Source organism: Apus apus, chromosome 7 (assembly GCF_020740795.1).
Source record: "Apus apus isolate bApuApu2 chromosome 7, bApuApu2.pri.cur, whole genome shotgun sequence".
Taxonomy (NCBI): domain Eukaryota; kingdom Metazoa; phylum Chordata; class Aves; order Apodiformes; family Apodidae; genus Apus; species Apus apus.
This window is the reverse complement of record NC_067288.1, coordinates 6,685,904-6,704,893: the sequence shown is the minus strand read 5'-3', so window position 1 is coordinate 6,704,893 and position 18,990 is coordinate 6,685,904. Positions and strand designations below refer to the sequence as shown.

General features: G+C 39.5%; 1 protein-coding gene across 5 annotated transcripts in view; it reads right to left on the bottom strand.

Moving 5' to 3' along the window:
- MTA1 (metastasis associated 1) overlaps window positions 1–18,990 on the bottom strand; it is a 240,216-nt gene that overhangs the window by 54,437 nt on the left and 166,789 nt on the right. For 4 of the 5 annotated variants that reach the window (XM_051625265.1, XM_051625267.1, XM_051625268.1 and 1 more), the window contains exons 2-5: window positions 12,517–12,584; window positions 10,104–10,197; window positions 1,079–1,205; window positions 833–896 (exon numbers count right to left, since the gene is read on the bottom strand). In XM_051625265.1, the coding sequence (XP_051481225.1) occupies window positions 833–896; window positions 1,079–1,205; window positions 10,104–10,197; window positions 12,517–12,584 (353 nt within the window). The remainder of the gene's footprint in view (window positions 1–832; window positions 897–1,078; window positions 1,206–10,103; window positions 10,198–12,516; window positions 12,585–18,990) is intronic. The other variant, XM_051625266.1, reaches the window with a different exon arrangement.

The window sequence follows — 18,990 nt, the reverse complement described above, 5'->3', positions numbered from 1 at the left end:
CAGATGTATTCAAATAACAATATACTGAAATTGTTTGCTAATCTCCCACACTAAAGCTCACAAATTGTCAAATTCCAAGACTGTCTAACCCAGCTGGCAGCCAGAGGTCCAGTAACAATTAAAGACACATAACTGTCATTTTTAAATTCCCAAAACACCTGAAAAAGTAAATCTCAATATTTGTATTCTGAATTGTGATTAACAGTGCAAGACTATTCAGTTTCAAGTGTTTTATATGAAGTATCTTGACAGACCCAGGTTGGGTACATGTCTGCAGGACTCAGAAGTCCTGACAAGTAGTTTTTCAAGGATCTAAGTGTCTGTGGTGGCATTTGATGACTACAGGTAAATATTTCAAACAGTGAACTGAAAAAACAGGGAACTAAGATGCAGAGAAACCTGAGGAGATATCAAGCTTAAACCATATTAACATAGATTTGTAAGACTTCAGAATAAAGCAAATATATAGAAATACAGCTTGCTGGCTTGCTTCCTTCTCATATTTACTCCATCTCCCATTCCATCTTGTCTGGGGTATGATCCTCCATGTTTGAACTGTAAAGCTGCCAGGATGATAAAAAAGTAGGGCTTCCCCCACAAGAGAGGCAGCTCACTGCCACAAGGATATTAACAGCAGCTCTGGCCATTAGATTCACAAAGTTTTTTATCAGAATGAAGGAGTAGCCTAAAGCTTCCCACTGTCAATGCTCATACAGTAAGTGAAGAAATGAAAGAACCATTTTCTTTTAAGAAAACCTGTGAAAAGCCACCAACCCTAAGTCATGCCAGAATAAACTGTTCAAGCTTGACAATTCCCAAAATGGGTTCATACCTCCCGTTCCAGGTACGATTTAAGGGATTCTGTCTCATTTAACAGAGTCACACTGCATTTGCCTCTAAAAAAAAAAAAAAAGAAACACATTTTATGAAAAAAAAAAATCACATCTTAAATGCTCATGTGATTCACAAGATGGTAATACTGAAGCTATACATAGAATTTAATTTTACATTGAAAAATACTTGAATAATGCAATATTTTTTTTTTTAATAAAAAGCACTGGAAGAAAACAGTCATTACCTAATGTGTGTGGCTGGCAGAGATTCCAGCTGTCGTGAGAGAAACAATTCACGATGTCGTAGCTGATGCTTCTGTTTCTCTGGTAAATCAACCATTTCTGGATTTTCCATCTCTTCTTCCATTTCTCCTAGTTAATAAAGAGACAAAACCAATCATCAAGAACAGTGCAAGTATTCATTCTGGTCCAATCAGCATGAGCTGTTCCAAAACCTTTACTAAATCATACGTGTAATTCAGATTAAATCCAGCTTCATCTGAATCCTCATATTTCAGCCAACTGAACAATTTAGATAATTAGCATAGAACCTTTAAATAATGCCTGTGAAGAACTGTTATTTATTCACCACTGGGATCGAAGCATTCCAGGTACACAGAGGTCACACTGGCTCACCAGTGTGAAAAGCCACACAAGTCTGCTACCAACACACAAGCTCTGAAGAAAGCTGCTCCTGGAGACCACCACTGGTCTCACCATCAGCTTCATCAGGAAGAAGCTGACCCACAATGAACGAGGTAGTAGAAGTGAAGTGTTTCCTTTTTGCCAGTCATCAGCTTTCTTAGACCCTCCTCCTCTCTCAGGATATCACAGACTGTCCCATTTTGACTTCACCATTTCTGCAGGAAATGCCCTGGAAGGTCAGTTTATTGACTATTTTATTCCTTTCTCTCTAACCACAGCCACAAGATTAACTGGAATGTAACAAGTGCCTAAGGCCAGTCTTGTAAGCAGTCTTGCTTTATTCTGCAGTCAGGATCTAGCACCTCTGGCTTTGAGCCATCTCATCTCCATCCAATCAGGTTTTTTAATAAACGCCAAAGAAAGTACATAAAATCACATCCACCCCATCACACAAATGATCCAAAACATCTCTTGTTCCAAAAGCACCTTGATCCAAAGCACCTTTCTTGTAAGAAATAAATTAATAGTATATTTTGTGCTCATTACCAAGTATCCTGTCAATTATGCAGGATAAACCTGTAGAAAGCAAAATACTCCAAAAAAGCTGCAAGCTTCTCCACGATGAGGGATTGTGAAAAAAATTAGACTTTTTCTTTCCCTACGAAATTAAGGCAATTACAGTATTTTCCAAAACCCCAGGAAGAGTTTCCCAGACTGCAGTAAAAAGATCTGTGAACTCTCAGACATCAATAGTAGAACTTCACTTTTAAGGGAGGAGCATTCATAAAAGAGCAGACTTAAGCCTGCAGCTTAATACAACAGTTGCTGCCAAGAAACAATTCTAGTCAGAAACACATACAGGCACAGTTATGATTGATAAACCCTTAAATAGTTAACTATAACCCTCACAGTTATCTGAAAAGAAAGCAAACAGAAAGAAGAAGAGATCTCCATTTTATAAAAAACAAAAATTGCATTTAGTTTTAAATGGGTCACCATTATGCCAAAGGAGGTGGCAAAAATATATTTCCTTCAGGTTCCCCACAATTTATCATTATTTTACTGTCCTGGAAAAAGACTTGTGCTTTATATGCCCCTCAGGGAAGCTGCTCCAGTGAGGAAGGAAAAATTACTAGCATAATTACACCAGACTGCAACATACAATAGCTCTAACACCACACGAGCTGTTAAGCACACAGCAACATGCACTTTTAGTATTTTAATATTTACTAATTTTAATATCTTCCTAGGAACCAGAACACAAAATTTACATTGGTGTCACAGATTCATGGTTCTGCAATTTTATTTACTGAAATGGATTCTGGTTTAGTTGAAAAATTAATATTGTGGCTGCTGACCTAAACTATAAATATAGCAGCAGCAATCCACAAACAAGTCAGCAAGTTCCAAGCTAGCTTGCCTAAAAACCAAAGGATACACAAATGAAAAGGCATTCATGCCTGCACTTAAAACAGTTTTTGGAGAATTAGAGTAGTGCACTGTGTAATGCAGGAAAAATACTGTAAGGAGCAACTCAAAATGCTTTGTATCTTCAGCGTATTTAATAGCTTACAGCTTTTAAAAAACACATTTTAAAAAAAATTTACATTAATCACTATGTGTGCCAATCAAACCTACAAACAAAATGAAGCCCAGCACAACCCAGCTAATCTCAGGAACAGCATCATCCTTTCAGCTAGGCTCATCTTGCAACTAGTGTTTTATTTATGTGTCTAGCTCTTGTAATAAAATAAGGAAGGTGGGAAGCAGAATTTTTTCTCGTGCTGGCTCTACTATGCACAGCCTTTCAGATTAAAAAGGTTTTTCTTTAAAAAAAAAAAATGAGACATTTCTACAGGTAACAAACAACTCACTCCCCCTGCACATAATTGTCATAGCTCCTGAAGACAGAGGTAGGAATTTTCTGAGAAATAACGAACAAATCTACACAAGCATCTTCCCTCCTATTCCACAGTCATGATTGAGTACTGAAAATAATTAACCTGCCAAATGCATTCAGAACCCAGGGAAGGAGGAGAGACTAGAGGGCTGGATCCAGCACAGGAACCTCTCTGCCTCATTGAAGTCATGCAGAAGTGGCTTTGACTAAAACAGTAACTAATACCACCTCCCTGCCTCTGTGCAGGCAGGAAAGGCTTTAGTCAGATGAGAAACCACAAGAGGGGCTGGCCCAGGCTCAGGTTCTAGGACAAGCCTGTCTGACACATCTGCATTTTACCCTTCTATAGCTCCAGCACTCAAGCTCCAAGTGAAGTAGATTTCATCCTCGAGAATGGTGGCCCCTGAGAAATAAGGACCATAGCCTTAAAAATATCTAAATACATATATATATTCAATATATAAATATTTTCAGAATGACTTGCCCTTATTTTACAGTACTGCAGAATAAGTGTTATAAGAACACAGTAGGCCCAGTATATTGGGACTTCAATGCTCTCTTAAAGCCTCACTTCAAAATTAATCTCTTGACTTGATAGATGTGCTCATGCAGATTTAAAACTAAACATTTAGTCTTAATACAAACAGTAATATATCAGCTATGCAGAAGTAGCTGGTGGAATGCTGCAAGGAGCATATTAGATTAAGTGTTATTTGATATTGGATGACAGAATCATTAATAGCACATTAACAAAGCCTGAAGATTACTTGTATTAGAAACAGGAGACAGGCAGGTTGGACACAAACAGCAAGACTCAAGTGAAAACTAACATATATGGGGAAAAATAATTAGGAAGAGTAAACTTTGAGTTGGCAGGAGAAACCCAAGAGGCAGTAATTGTAATTTAAAATGACTGGCATGCAAGATGTGAAATTAAACATCAATATTTGCTAGACACGAGAAAGAATAGCAATTTTATATAAATCAGATTGGGCTCTCTACAGCATCAGTGGCAGAAAGCATCAGCCCTTTCTCTGCATTCTGGGTGTCCTATGAGTAGCTACAGGGCAGAACTGAAAGGCACAAAGGCAAACAAGATACAGAAATTAGGTTTAGAGAACATGTCCAGTGTGGAAGATGGTCTATAGTAACAAAAGAATTAGTTAGCATGGTATCACTAACAACAAAACATAAAAAGGAAAGAAAAATGGTCAAAATACTGTGAAATACAAGGAAAGGCAGTGCTATTGACCTGTACAACAGTTCCTTCAGTCATGAAGGAGGCTTAAACTCTTGGTACTCTTAACAGCTCAACTAAGCAGCTTGGAAGGACATTACAGAAGTGCTGCACTTGAAGAAATGAACAACATAACACCACATTCTTTCTCCCAGGTTAAGTTTCAAATGGTCTATATTAAGCCTCAGACTTATTTAATGTTCTCTCTACTGAAAACCAGATGCTGACTTGTATTTTCACCAGGGAAAATATTATGAATGTTTTAACAAATGGAAAACCTTATATCTTGACACTTCAGAAGGAGTTTGCCATGTTATCTACAATCCCCCCCAAAATGTCTTATGATCATCTGCTGCAGCAATGGCCACTACTACAGGTGGCATACAGAGCAAACAGACACTGTTTTGAACACTGAGCTTATCTTCCTTTCCTCTCTGCAGCACCTGCAGAAGAGAAAAATTAGTTTCTTCCTTTCAGTAACAACAGGGCCAAGTGTCATTACTGGATTAATGAATTTGATTCCTCTTCAATCTGCATGTGTGGTGTTGGAAGAAAATGGAGAAGGAGAAAGAAATTAAAGAAAAATAACTTACTTGGGAAGATATTGTCAAACTACCTTTAGATTGGTGTTATCTAAAATTTAAATAAAATCTAATCTTAATAGACTCCCTACCTGTTTAGGCACACAGGTCTCACGCATCTCAGACTGAGCAACAACACCTCATCACTGCAAGGCATTTATTTTTAGAAGCTCTGGCACTTAGAAAATTGCCCAGCCATGTCTGCCTGGCACCCAAACATCACCTGCTGAAAACTAACCATAAACCTGCCAAACCAGCTGGCACTAACTACTCAGTTCTCCAGCCACTACCAACTAGTCACTCATTGTTTTACAAATCCGGATAAAAGCTTTTAATTAAGCAAAAAATGTGGTCATAAAACAAGTAACTGGAGATGGCTAAAGGTGGGTGGTTAGAAGGGGAACAGGTATTAGTCCTGCTGTTGGAAATATTTACTTAATTACTTAACGAACTATATAAGCCACTTGATATAAAGTATATAGGGAGAAAATACACAGTAACAGCATCTAACAGTAGCTTGAGGAGAAAATTGCCTTCCTCACTTCTCTTCCATCAAGTTCTGCCTGCAATCCTGTTTGCATACAATATTCTATCTTAAACCACTACAAAGTCTCTCAGCAAGAACATTAAATAGTCTCCTACTGGCAAAGCAGGTTCATTTCAGAAACAGGTGGAAAAATTCCCTAGCATAATTTGTGAGGTGATTAGAGAGGCTTATGAATAAAAAATGCTAACAATGTATGGAAACCATTATAAGGCTGAAAGATATATAGGACAGCCCAGACAAGCTTTATATCACATGATAAAAATAGTAAGATCATAGATCAAATCGAAGAATCAGGCTGCATACATCAGGTACTAATTTACAGTCACCAACTACAGAATAAGGTGCTTCCAACTAATTTTTCTTTATAAAGAGTCATGAGAAAAGAAAACATATCTCAGACTTGTCTGCTTTGGTATCTGATGGATTATACAAGCTAAAGCTTAAGCACTTTTTTAATAACTTTGCAACATTCATTTCACAACCACATTTCTTCCTTTATTGAAAGAGAAAAAAATATTAAGAAATAAACACATATACTTTTCCTTTCGTTTTCTGGCTGTATCTTCTCATCATTTACCTCTCTCACTGCACTGATCTCAACAGTAGGTCTAAAATAAAGGCATCTTAAACAGAAGACTGTGTGAATCCAGAAACGTCTGCAGTCAGAAAGCTCCATTAATCAGCTGAACAAAGGCAGTTAAAAGATCAGCGATGCGGATACATACACCTACAGCAAATGCATCAAAATGAGGCAACAGGAGACTTTATGGAAATGAACAGAAAGCCAATGACAATGTTGAGAAACTGCACTAGAATCTTAACATCCCCAAAATTTAATTTCATCATGCAGGACGTAGAAGGTATTTTTTTCAGAGTAAAGAACTAACAGCTGTCCAAAAGCTTAATTTTACTCTCTTCTGTCTCCTTAAGAAGAATGAAAGCCACAGAACAGCATATCTATCTAAATAAACCTAAGTCATTTAGTAGCAATTTTATTCTGCACCAGAAAGAAACATACTGGAAAAAATGTTAGTTACTAATGAAATTTACACTGAGACAGCCTCAGTTGTCTCTGGTTGCTCTGTTAATAGGATTGTGCTGTAAAACAATTTTCCTGCCTTTCTAACACGTATGAATATGAACAATGAATTATTTGTTTGCATTTAAAAAAACAATCTTAAATTTCTAATCACAGAAAGGCACCATCCTTTGCAGGTTCAAAGAGCATTTATAGGGGTTGAAATATTTTTAATTTTCAGTGTTTCTTTGAATCATTCCTACCTGCTTCCTTTGCTAAATCTAGTGAATTGAGACACAGATGAGGGAATCAATAGTCATGTTGTTTATGGTGAAGCTCCTATTAGCTTCAGTATTTTTGCATAAAATTGAGTACTGCTGCACTGAGAAAAAAAAGCTTTGCCTGCTACTACAATTCTGCAACACAGCCAAATCTCATCTCTATGAGACTTTTTTCCCCAAGGTATAGTAGGAGGGACTCAGTCGAACTCAAATCTACAACAGAAAATACTCAAATTTATCAAGAAGGGCCTAGTTTTGCTGCATGTTTTCCCCAATGGCACTAAAGCACTGAGAGCACAGCAACTCTTGGTTAAAACTGAATATCTGATTGAATCAATCCCCACGCAGTACACCTGCACAGATATTTGTATTACATATACATCACAGTATATTCATACATACACCAAGAAGCACATTAAAAGACAATGATGCTCGGCAGCTAAATCATAATTTTTATATGCCCAGATCTGGTTGCTTCTCTGTCATTTATGTATGTGCCCACAGGAAAGTCTTGAACTACAAGGATTGATATGACTGATGACTGATGCTGATGACTTTGCTACATTTCAAGCAGTCTGAACAGCTACATCTCACATACTCCATTGTTTCAAGTAGAAACAGTTTAGTAATTCCACCTGCTTCCTTTCTCTTTCAACATATCTGTTTTACTACTGTGGATGGGATGAGAGGGATGTTGAACTGACAGAGGAAGGTGTAATGAACCCAAATCTAATCCTCACTGGCACCTAAAATGGAACCAAACAGGATGGAAACACCCCAAAGTACCCAACACTATGCAGTATGCTGTGCTATTTCTCCCAGGAAGATAGATACTCCTCTTAGTAGGCAGCTAGTGCACCACGCTCATCCCCTTCTCAGTTTAGAATGCACAAAACTACAGCAGCTTCTCAGCAATTTGTGTGCTTGTTTTTTGTTTGTTGGTTTTTTTAAACTATCTGAACTTTTTTGCAATATCCTGCCCTATATAGGCGAACATCTAATCTATACTGACGTGTAACTATTTTTTGTATGCACTTCTTAGAATTTTAAAGCTGTTTCTATAATTTGAAAGAGAACTCTTGCACTAAATTTTTGTGTAGAAATGAGCTTCCTTTTCTACTCATCTAGGTATCTCGCATGCCCCTGACCTCCTTGGCAGAGGAGTACATGCCAACTTAACTTGCAGAATGTTGTCTTAAAATAATAGAAATCAAGAAATTAGTTATGCAATGCATACACACAAAGGAGGATAAAGGTAACATGAACAACCTCCTAAACGTTGTGATAGTTTAGCTCCATATTTATTTTTTTAAATCGGAAAGTATGGTACTCAAAAGAAAAGTCAGATTTCAAGTCTCCTTTCAGTCTAAACATTTTTTGCTTAACAAAAGGACTTGCAGTGTCCAAAAGAGTGATATAACGTCCCAAAACGCACGTACAGATAAGAGCCATATCACTACAAAAAATATTACTAATATCGTAGTGTAAAAAGAATTCCTGTTACTGAAATTTCATGCTGGCCACATTTCAAGTCAGTTTCCTATGATCAGACTATTTGATTTACTCAAAGAAAATTAGAAGTTTGTTTGGTTTTTTTAAGCTGCTAAACAAACCAAATAATTAATCAGGAGTAATGTATGAGACAGGGAGAATACTTTCCCTCATCACCAAAATCATAGAATCATAGAAGGTTGGAAGGGACCTTAAAGATCATCAAGTTCCAAACCCTCCTGCCATGAGCAGGGACCCCTACCACTAGATCAGGTTGCACCAAACCTCATCCAACTTGGCCTTAAAAGCCTCCAGGGATAGGGCATCAACAACCTCCCTGGGCAACCCATTCCAGTTCCCCACCACCCTTAGAGTGAAGAATTTCTTCCTAATATCTCACCTAAATCTGCCCTCTCTCAGTTTAAAACCATTACCCCTTGTCCTATTGCTATCTTCTCTGATTAAAAGCCCCTCCCAAGCTTTCCTGTAGGCTCCTTTCAAGTACTGGAAGGTGCTCTAAGGTCTCCCTGAAGCCTTCTCTTCTCCAGGCTGAACAGCCCCAATTCCCTCAGCCTGTCTTCATAGCAGAGGTGCTCCAGTCTTATGATCATCTTGGTGGCCCTTCTCTGGACCCTCTCCAACAGATCCGTATCTTTCTTGTGCTGAGGGCACCAGAACTGTACACAGTACTCCAAGTGGGGTCTGAGCAGAGTAGAGGGGCAGAATCACCTCCCTGGCTCTACTGGCTACACTTCTTTTGATACAGCCCAGGATGTGTTTGGCTCTCAAGGCTCCAGCACAAACTGGTGGCTCATGTTGAGCTTCTCATCCACTACCACTTCCAAGTCCTTCTCCTCAGGACTGCTCTCTAGCCATTCTTCCTCCAGCCTCTATTTGTGCCTGGGGTTGTGCCGACCCAGGTGCAGGACCCTGCACTTGGCCTCGCTGAACTTCATGAGGCTGGCACTGGCCCACCTCTCCAGTCTCTCAAGGTCCCTCTGAATAGCATCCCTTCTCTCTTGGGTGTCAACCATACCACACAGCTTGGTATCATCAGCAAACCTGCTGAGGATACAGTCAATCCCACTGTCCACGTCTCCAACAAAGATGTTAAACAGCACTGGTCTCAGTACTGACCCCTGGGGGACACGACTCATCACCTGCCTCCATTTGGACACTGAGCCATTGACCACAACTCTCTGGGTGCAGCCATCCAGCTAATCTCTAATCTACTGAGTGGTCCATCTGTCAAATCCAGGCCTTGTCAGTTTGGAGACCAGGATGTCATGTGGGACAGTGTCAAAATTAAGCAATTCACTTCATAGAAGTAAGCAAGATGCCTGAGTAACTTCCAGACTGTCCCCACCGTCATAACGGAACCATGCCCCAAATTAGGTTTTCAAAGGCTTAAAGGATGAGCAAGAGAAAAAGTCAGCCAAACAAGTAATGCAACGAAAACAAGTACAGGAAAAGAGCATTAAAAATAATATTGATACATCATTGCAGTATCAAAATTGTATCGAAATTTGGAAATTTTATATAGAAGGAATTTGAACACAAACAAACTTACTTGCATGTTTGTCTGCCAACACAATAAGTGTACTTGATATGTCTCTTCTTCTGTAGAAACACACCACCTTTGCTTCCACGTTTCCATTGGCAGTCTGAAACACATGAAAATAGAAAAAAAATTAGGATAAATCAATAACTGCACTGGATGCACCAAACTAGAAAACGTAAAATAATTTGGAATTTTGCACAAGAGCGACTACATAGCCTCACCTGTTGGCACCCTTCAGCTGCACACACATTGTTTACCACAAACTCCAGCATGAAACATTCCAGGATAGGGAAAGAGTTTGGCCCTTCTCTCTGAACTGCTTCTGAGGTATGATAATTTTCAGCAGTTACAAGATGTTTCAAGGGGTGAGAAAAAAACACTTCCTTGCAGTTACAACACAGTAACAAGCCACTTTGCTACTTCTCAGGCGATGCCTACGTTGATTAAAACTTAAAAGCATGTTTAATATCCCAATGAAAATAGCTGTGAAATATAACACAATTCAGGTTTTAGCTGTTCTCCAAACTATGAAAGGCAGAAGGAAAGCAAGAAAGAACTCAGCCATTATTACTTTCACAAAAGAAATCACATAAGGTTTTCCTTCTCCAGCAGCACTGGTGAGCTAAACAACTACCAACACAAAAATTTCATTTGAAAAGGAGAACCAAGGAAGCTCCACCAGGCAAGAAACTGTACACCAGTGACAACATACAAAAAAAGTCCAAATTTTTTTAAGGTTTGGGGTTGTTTTTTTTCTTAAAACTCTTAAAATTAGGTAGGTGATGAATCTCTCACAAGGTAGTATCTGCCAAATTGTGAAACAGACTTTATACAAACTCTAGGGGAAAACCTACCAGTAACAGCCCAAATTAATTTCCAGTCTCTAAAATAAATCAACAAATAATGAAAATGTAACTTAAAAGCTACAAATGTAACTTAAAAGATACAGATTCCTCTCTGGGAAGTCTCCAAAAAAAGGCAGCAGACCAGCAATCTGTTCACAAAGAAACAAAATAAGAACTGAAATACATGCTTGTTGCTATGGTGCAAATGGGAAAAAAAATTAATCGTTATTAATACCAGTTTTCCTAACACAAAATAAAAAATATAATACATACATGCACAAATATTTCCCACTGCAGTCCACCAATTTTTGGTACACAGCCTGCAGAAATGCTGCTCTTTTCTGTTAAATAATTCAGAACTTTTACATTTTGAGGAAATAAAATACAAAGCTAGATGCCATCTTGTTAAAATACAGGCAGCTACAATAGAGTTATCTATTAATCTAATTGCCCAGGCTTCATCTACACTCAGTGGGAAAAAAAAAGATAGGCTTAATTTCAACTTGAAAAATCAATTTCAAAGAGAAGGTCAGAGAAATTACAGCTTAAGCAAGAGTTACACCAAAATGAGAGATCCAGGTTGAATGAAGAGGGGAAATTCCCCCTGCTCCTCCTTTCCTATAAATTTTTCAACAAATCTTCACCCTGTAACTAATGGAATACAGTTATTGATACCTCCTGGCTATGGATCCACTGGGAACACTTTAGGAACTCTATTATTTCCTTAACGGAAGAGAAACTAAGTATTTCTGCAAAAGGCTCTATTAAAAAGAAGGGGGTACAAGGATGTCCTAAGTCTTCAGATTCTTTATTTGTGATTATATTGATAAATGTTCACTTCCAAGTAATTGTTTTAGAAATATATGGGTTTTTTCACCGTTGTTGCTTGAAGAATAAGACCTGATTTTGGTCAGTTAATTTAAACTCAATCCCACACCAGTGGTATTACGGCACTTGTGTCTGGGCTGCAGCAGACACACTGGTATAAAACCTGAGAAAGTGGCACATTTAGGACACATCTAACAGTCAGAACAGTCTTCTCAACAAGATAAAATTTTAGCCTTGACGACTTCATCTGGCTTCCCACATAGAAGCTATCGTGCTTCCCTTTTAAACCCAACGAAAAGGAAATTTGGCAGGATGAAATACTACACTGGACCAAAGGATAACCAGAAAAGTCGAAGTCTGAAGAAGCAGATAATGGCTCCAAACCTTCCTGTTTAGCAAGACTCTCTCTCCCCAGAAAGATCAAATTACAAAGCTCTCCATCCTCTAGGCAAACTGTTATTTTATCTTAGTATCACATGATCCTGGCACAGAACTGAAGAACCACAGAAACCTCCCTCTCTACAGGTGGGCACAATCACCTTGAGAATGACCTACTCTTGACAAGCTCAGTCCTTTCATACCAAAGGAGAACAATCTAGCAAATCTCAAAGCATTCCAGAAAGTTATCAGAAGTATTTTTAAGCTTTTAATTACCAGAGATCTGCTAAAGAATTGTTTTGATTTTAATCAAATCAAACAGATCATAAATTCAATTAACATCACAGACTTGATGGAAAAAAACTGTTTACCTTATTGAGCTCTTCTATCCTTCGTATCAAATATGGGTTACTTGAAGAATTTTCGAAGTAAACATAATCTGACAAAAAGAAAAAAGATTTTAGAATATGAACTGTTTAAAAAAAAAAAATAGTCAAACTCTCACGTGTACCTGTTAAAGACACATCAAATGCATTCCTTGGCATAAACAATATTTCAAATGTTTCTGCTAAATCCAGGATTTTATGCGGGGAAATACAAAATTCATGCCAGTCTAAGGAACATATACAGGCAATGTGAAGGCCATAAACTCACTTTCGAAGAAAAAAATAAAAATGGAGCTCTACTGTCAGCCTGGAAAGCAAAGCATATGATTTTCCTTCTCCCTCTGATCAGATTATTTCCACTTTGATCACACTGTTTTCTTTACTTGCTTCCTCTTCTTTCATATGAAAATCCAGCCACTTCTCACCAGCTATATGCTCTTCCAGCTCAACTTCAACGTATTGCCCATTTATTTATAATACAAATAGTTTCAAACTTTCTCTTTTCCTCTACTTCCTGGTCTTTTACACCTATATTATATGCATATAGTAAGCCAAGCAGGTCAGTAATGCTCGTATTTCCAAGCAGAATCCACAACTTAAATTACAGCAAGAAAATTAGTTCTTTACCCAAGGTAGCCCTTCAAACGAATCAGAGAAGCACCAAAGAGTGTCATAAGAACAATTTGGTATTACTGAGCTCCAAGCTTTAACACTCCTTTAAACAAGTAAGGAAACAGAAGCCCAGGAGTCTTGAATGGACTCGACCTTTAACTCCCAACACTCCAGAAGCCAAACCCTAAGCCTTAAGTGAGACAAAAAGAGGCACGAATTCAAGCTCCCCACACACACTCATCGGGGCTGACCTTGCTTGATTCCTTCCAAGGCTATCAACTAAATTTAAGACGATTTCCCAAGCCTATTGTGTCTGGACTAAAACACCCACAGCCCCTGGGCACGACTCAGGTAATCTGCAATGAGCATGTTAGCATGTGGCTCCCCTGCAGTCCTCTTGCAAACAGGGACAACTACTGAAACTGTTAGCCTCAATCTCCTTTAAATGCTTGTTAAAAGGGCAGTCGGTATCAAAGTTAGTGTCACCTCTTCCCTAGAGGAAGGAAGACACCTCAAGGGCCTCTGTTTCTGAAAAGGTTAACGATTCCCCTCTTATCTCCAGGGTGGCCAGGGAAACACCAGAGCATTCATCCATTACATCCTGCAGCTTTACCGTATGACAACGGCTCCAGATCCAGACACGGATATTTTCAGCCTGCTTACAAACTCACGTTATCTGCAGGTCTCCCTGGAGCCAACAGACCGAGCTACTCGCTGTGTCGAGACACAGGAGCAGTGACTGCTGAGCAAATGACCCAGCCTGCACTCCCTGCAAGCATCTCAGGTGCCCTCATGTCTCTTCAACAGGGCTGAGCCGCCTCAGGAGAACAGCCACAAATAAAGGATCTCAAGGGTTACAATCTCAAAAGCAGAAATTGAAAAAAAAAAAGTTTCCAAGCTCGTCTTTAAAAAAAAGTATCATATGCCATGAGTTATAAAACACTGTGACAATGAAGTTTCCACATGGTCTTGGCTGAAGTGAGGAGTCATGAGGTTGCAATGCCAATACTGAAACAATGCACACCCCACCTTGGGTTACCTGTATACATGGTGTAACCAGGACTAATAGGAAATAAATACATCTAATTTCTTGTCTTTTTGTGTATTCTGAACATCAACTACCTTCATAGACATTAGCATGTATCTGAGCAACTCCAATACTTTGTTCCTGACTGCAAGAGCTGGTTCCTCTTAAATGTAACTTCTCTATAGGCTTTAGACTGGAGAATGATCTCATCTAAGGAATTCAGATTGGACATCTGGTTTACAGAAAAAACAGAAGTTCTCAAAAATGTTTAAACACCTAAGCTACTAAACCCTACATTTCAGCTCCCAAGTACCTGCTCTGTGCAGCACACCAAGTGGGAAATGTGCTCAACATTACTATGACCAACTCTATCAGAAGTCACAAAACCAAACAGATATTTGGCAGCTTCAGCAATAACAACTGCTGACTGAAATAACAATGACAGGCATTAAGCAATCTGCAGGTCAGCAGAGTAAAAAGAAATCTTTTCTCCCATGGCAGAACCACAAATACCCTACAAGGGCACTGTAGTGGAGGACATGGAGTTTCAAGGTGCCTCCAAGCTCACTGACATGCATGAAGAGTGAAACTGGCCACTTGTCACCCCAAGGCTCCATTACCTGAAGAAAGGATGAGTCCTTATCCTCTGCCCCTCTCATTACTCCCAAGGCAACCTGCCTAGCCCTCACTTCAGGTACTTCAACTGAGGTCTTTGCAGAAAAATTACAGTTGTGAACACTGTGACTGAAAATGGAAAATTAAAACTAAAGGAAATGTCAATCTTCAACTTGAAAATGTAACTTTGTATTTAATTGCACAAATCTTCTTAGTTAACATATTTTTATAACTTTTTTGTGTGCACATATGTGCATATAGTCTCACAGACATGTTTTCTACCTCAAGTGAACTTTAACTCAATTTTCCATGCAACTACGTTTTATTGGTTGTAAAATCTGGCATGCATTTAAAGACAGTTTATCACAGATGAATGGCTTACCAAAGAATAGCTTATGGTGCTATTCTACAGTTTGGAATAATAAAGCCCCCCAAACATTGTTTTGCTCAGCAATAGGAACACCCCCAAACCCACACTCTGATCAGCAGCTGCAAATGAACCTCAGACAGAAAAGTCAACTGCACACTGCTGGCAGAAAGGCAGCACTGAAGCTGTCCCACAGGGGTCTCCAAGAGCTGACACATGACACAGTATAGAGGTGCATACTTAGACTAGTGCTTCATGACTTTATCGTGTCACAAATGCACATGCCACAACATCTCATCCATGTTTTAGACTTATCCCACAACTATGTTAGGCATTTCACCAGTAGCTATGCAACTAATGAAGACCTATTTCCCATTACTCAAATTACCTGGAAAAAGGCTTCATCTTCTCTGCAAGTAATGCAGAGCACACTGCAAATCACATAAAAAGAGAATGTGAGCAGATTAGAGGGGTGTACTTTGCATTTTTCACAGAGATTTTAAATACTTTAACTAAAATTAAAATGCTATCCTGCATAGAGAAAGGCTCGAGTTACTTAGTGTTTCAATGGGAATTTTAAGTTCAACAAACTATTCTCCAAACTGATGCTTTAGCAGGTGAGAGTGCTCCTCTGATATTGTTCCATAAGCAACAAAACCAGTGAGGGCTGGTTTCCTACACACCGGGTTTAAAGGAAGAACAGCACCATGCTCCGCTGACCCCTAACACTCCACAACACCTTCTTTCCCCTTCAGCATCACTTTCACTTCACCTCCAGCTTCCTACCATACCATGGGAAATACATCCTTCTCATATTGCCTACCCAACTAATGCTGTTCCCACTTTGCTTTCAGTACAGTAGCTACAACTGCACAGAACAAACACACTGGTTAAGAGAAACTCTCTCCAGATTCCTGACAATACAGTTGTCAACGGGACACATCCTGTGTGTGCACAACTGCCAGAGCCTTTGTGCCCTGGGCTGAAAGAGGATGGGGAAGGAGACAAAATCAACTTGCCTCTAAACAGGAAGATACACATCTCAGCTCCTACCACAGAACAGGAAGGAAAGAGTACACAAAAACAAAAAATAAGGTCTAGGGACAGAAAAGTAGAGCCTGATACCAGGCAAAACAGGTCAGACCCTCCAAACACACTAGACTGTCTTTGTAATTTATTTGCTTTTCCTACTTACACAACTGAAGATGAGGACTAGCCTATCTGCCCTGCATCCCACAAACAGGGCTTGTCTCCTTAAAAACAAACATCATAAAACACAAAGCTCATCCTTTACCTCTGAACCACCAGAGCAAAGGTCAGAGACTCAATCCCATACCTTCACAATAGCTTGCAGCTTAAACTCACAATCCCCAAATTAATCAGCCATGTATCCACATCATGATTGCAATTAACAGCATCACTCCTGCACATTACAGAATCATTTGTGATCAGGCTAAAGCAATGGCTGAGGAGTGTGGCAATACCACAAGACAGTACGAGCCATCACAAATCCAACCTTCTGACTCAAGCAGAAGATGTATTTCTTCCTCTTGTCTCTACTGTTACAGAACAGAAGTTCCCACATACATAAACCTACCCCAAAAGCCTTTATATCCCACAACATTTTTTTCTGCAGTTGAGAATATGCACAGCTTACTAGAGAGCAATGCTGCATGACACAGGTACTGAACTCCTTGAACTCACAGACACAAGAACACTTGCAGCAGTACAGCAGCTAAAACTAGAATGACAGCCTACAGACCACTGAAGGTGGAAAGTTTCTACAAGGGCTGTAAATTAATTGCTCACAACTAGCAATAAACAGGCTTCTTTTTGCTCTCATATGCTTTTTAAGACACTATTGCAAAACAGCTTCCCTCTCTGCCCTCTTAACACTAGCTGTTAAATATACATCAGTCCATGGAAAAGAAAATCAGAAGGAGGTACCACAAAAGAAAGAAAATACACTGTCTAGAGGTCATATATTTATAAGATTAGACATGTCTGAGCTACCTAATGACCTTATAGGCTTTTAGGTGATCAAGTTGCAAAAATGCCCAAAAGTATTTTTATCCTTCCCAACCTATATCTGCCTTTCAAGCTACAAGTGTTTTCTGAGGACTGACCGAGCTGAACAAACCTTGCCTTTGCCTCCGGGAAGTCCCACACACGGTGCCATGGCAGCCTGCACTCAGGACACGAGGGAGGCTGAAGCCTTCCTCTTCTCATACTCTCTGCCACTGTTGGGTGCAATGTGCATGGCCAGACATGCAATAAAATACTTCACAGTTGCAAATACTTCCCTGGTCCAATCCACAAAGCTGCTGCCCTGAATTAAAGATGAGCATCAAGAGAGTGCATAAGCTTATGATGACCTGCTTACTTTAAGACTTCTTTTACGGGAAATCCATGCCTCCTCCTATTCTCAATTTCCAATTCAGCTTCCACAGAATGGCAGGTTGGAAGGGACCTCAAGGATCAACTTTGGGCCAGCTTCTTTCAGTAAGCTCCAGTTTTCAAATCATTTGGCAGCCTGGTCTTCAAACTGTCAATCACTACATTTTGGATAATGTGATCCCTCCTGTTCTACACTCTCATGAAAGAGCAGGCTGGAGGGGCTAACATTGCTGTTAGCCTATAAGTCAAGCAATCTCACCTGGCAGAGCCCAGGTTCCATTTCCTTTTGGCTGCTCAAAAAAACCCATCACTCACTGCAGCTGTCACCTGATTAAATGTTTAGTTACAGGACAGATACAGAGTTTCAACAGAAATCCTTACAAACACGATGTTTTCATTACCAGACAAGCCAAACTGAAAGTTGTTTCTGTTGCTAAAAGAATTATGGAGTCCAATACCCCTAGCAGTATACATGAACCAGATATTTACAATCAATGTATTTCATGGATCAAAGGTATTAAAGATACACTGCTAGACCAAGTTGAATTCATATTTACTGGACAGCAGTATTTGTGGCTACTGGAGGCACAGAAAATATGCTGCCTTGTCTTCAGCTTCCCACACCACGGGCAACACCCCTACTACTGCTCAACTTCTCAAAAAAGGAGCTGAAATGGTTCACCAACCCAAGCACACAAGCATCTGAAATACCTATAGCTATTTAGTAAGAGACATGGCAAAAGCGAGCACCATCTCCTGCAGCAATCTGCACTCCATACACTTAATAGCAAAACATAACTAAATGTAGTACAGATAGGTTGAGGTACCCCAGTCAAATCAACCTAGCTTTGCTCTTCTGAGCCAAGAGACCAAGATAAAAGGCTCAAGAAGACAGAGATCAGAATAAATGACCCTTGACTGAAATCTTTAACTGAGATACATGTCTCCAAAAGGACCATGCTTGTGAGAAGAATCCAATGCTCACACCAAGTGCTCCTGAGATTAGCTGCCTGGTCTTAATAAAAAGGTCTAGCCACAACAAAACAGCAAAAGCCTGGTTTTCACCAACGGATCAAGATTAACACACTGCTGCACCACTTCCTTAAGCCCAAAGCCTGCAGTAAACTTCCAAGATAAAAACTTACAATGACAGCATGAACATCCATCTAGAAGAGCAACCACCCCTTCACTAACCACACAGTGAAAACAGTTTGAAGTCAGGTAAAAACAGACCAGGCTTCCTTCAGCAAGGAAGGCTGCCATCCTAGAGAGCTACCAGTACCAGGACCCAGCAGGCTCTGGCAGTCAGTCTAATGTTTTAGATGACCATCAGGTCTACTGTCATAGCAAACTCTGTTCAATGGGATAGCTCCATGCACAAGCAAAGTGATCCACAGCCAATTTCTCCTGATGTACTTGCAGCCTCTCAAGACTAAGTTCA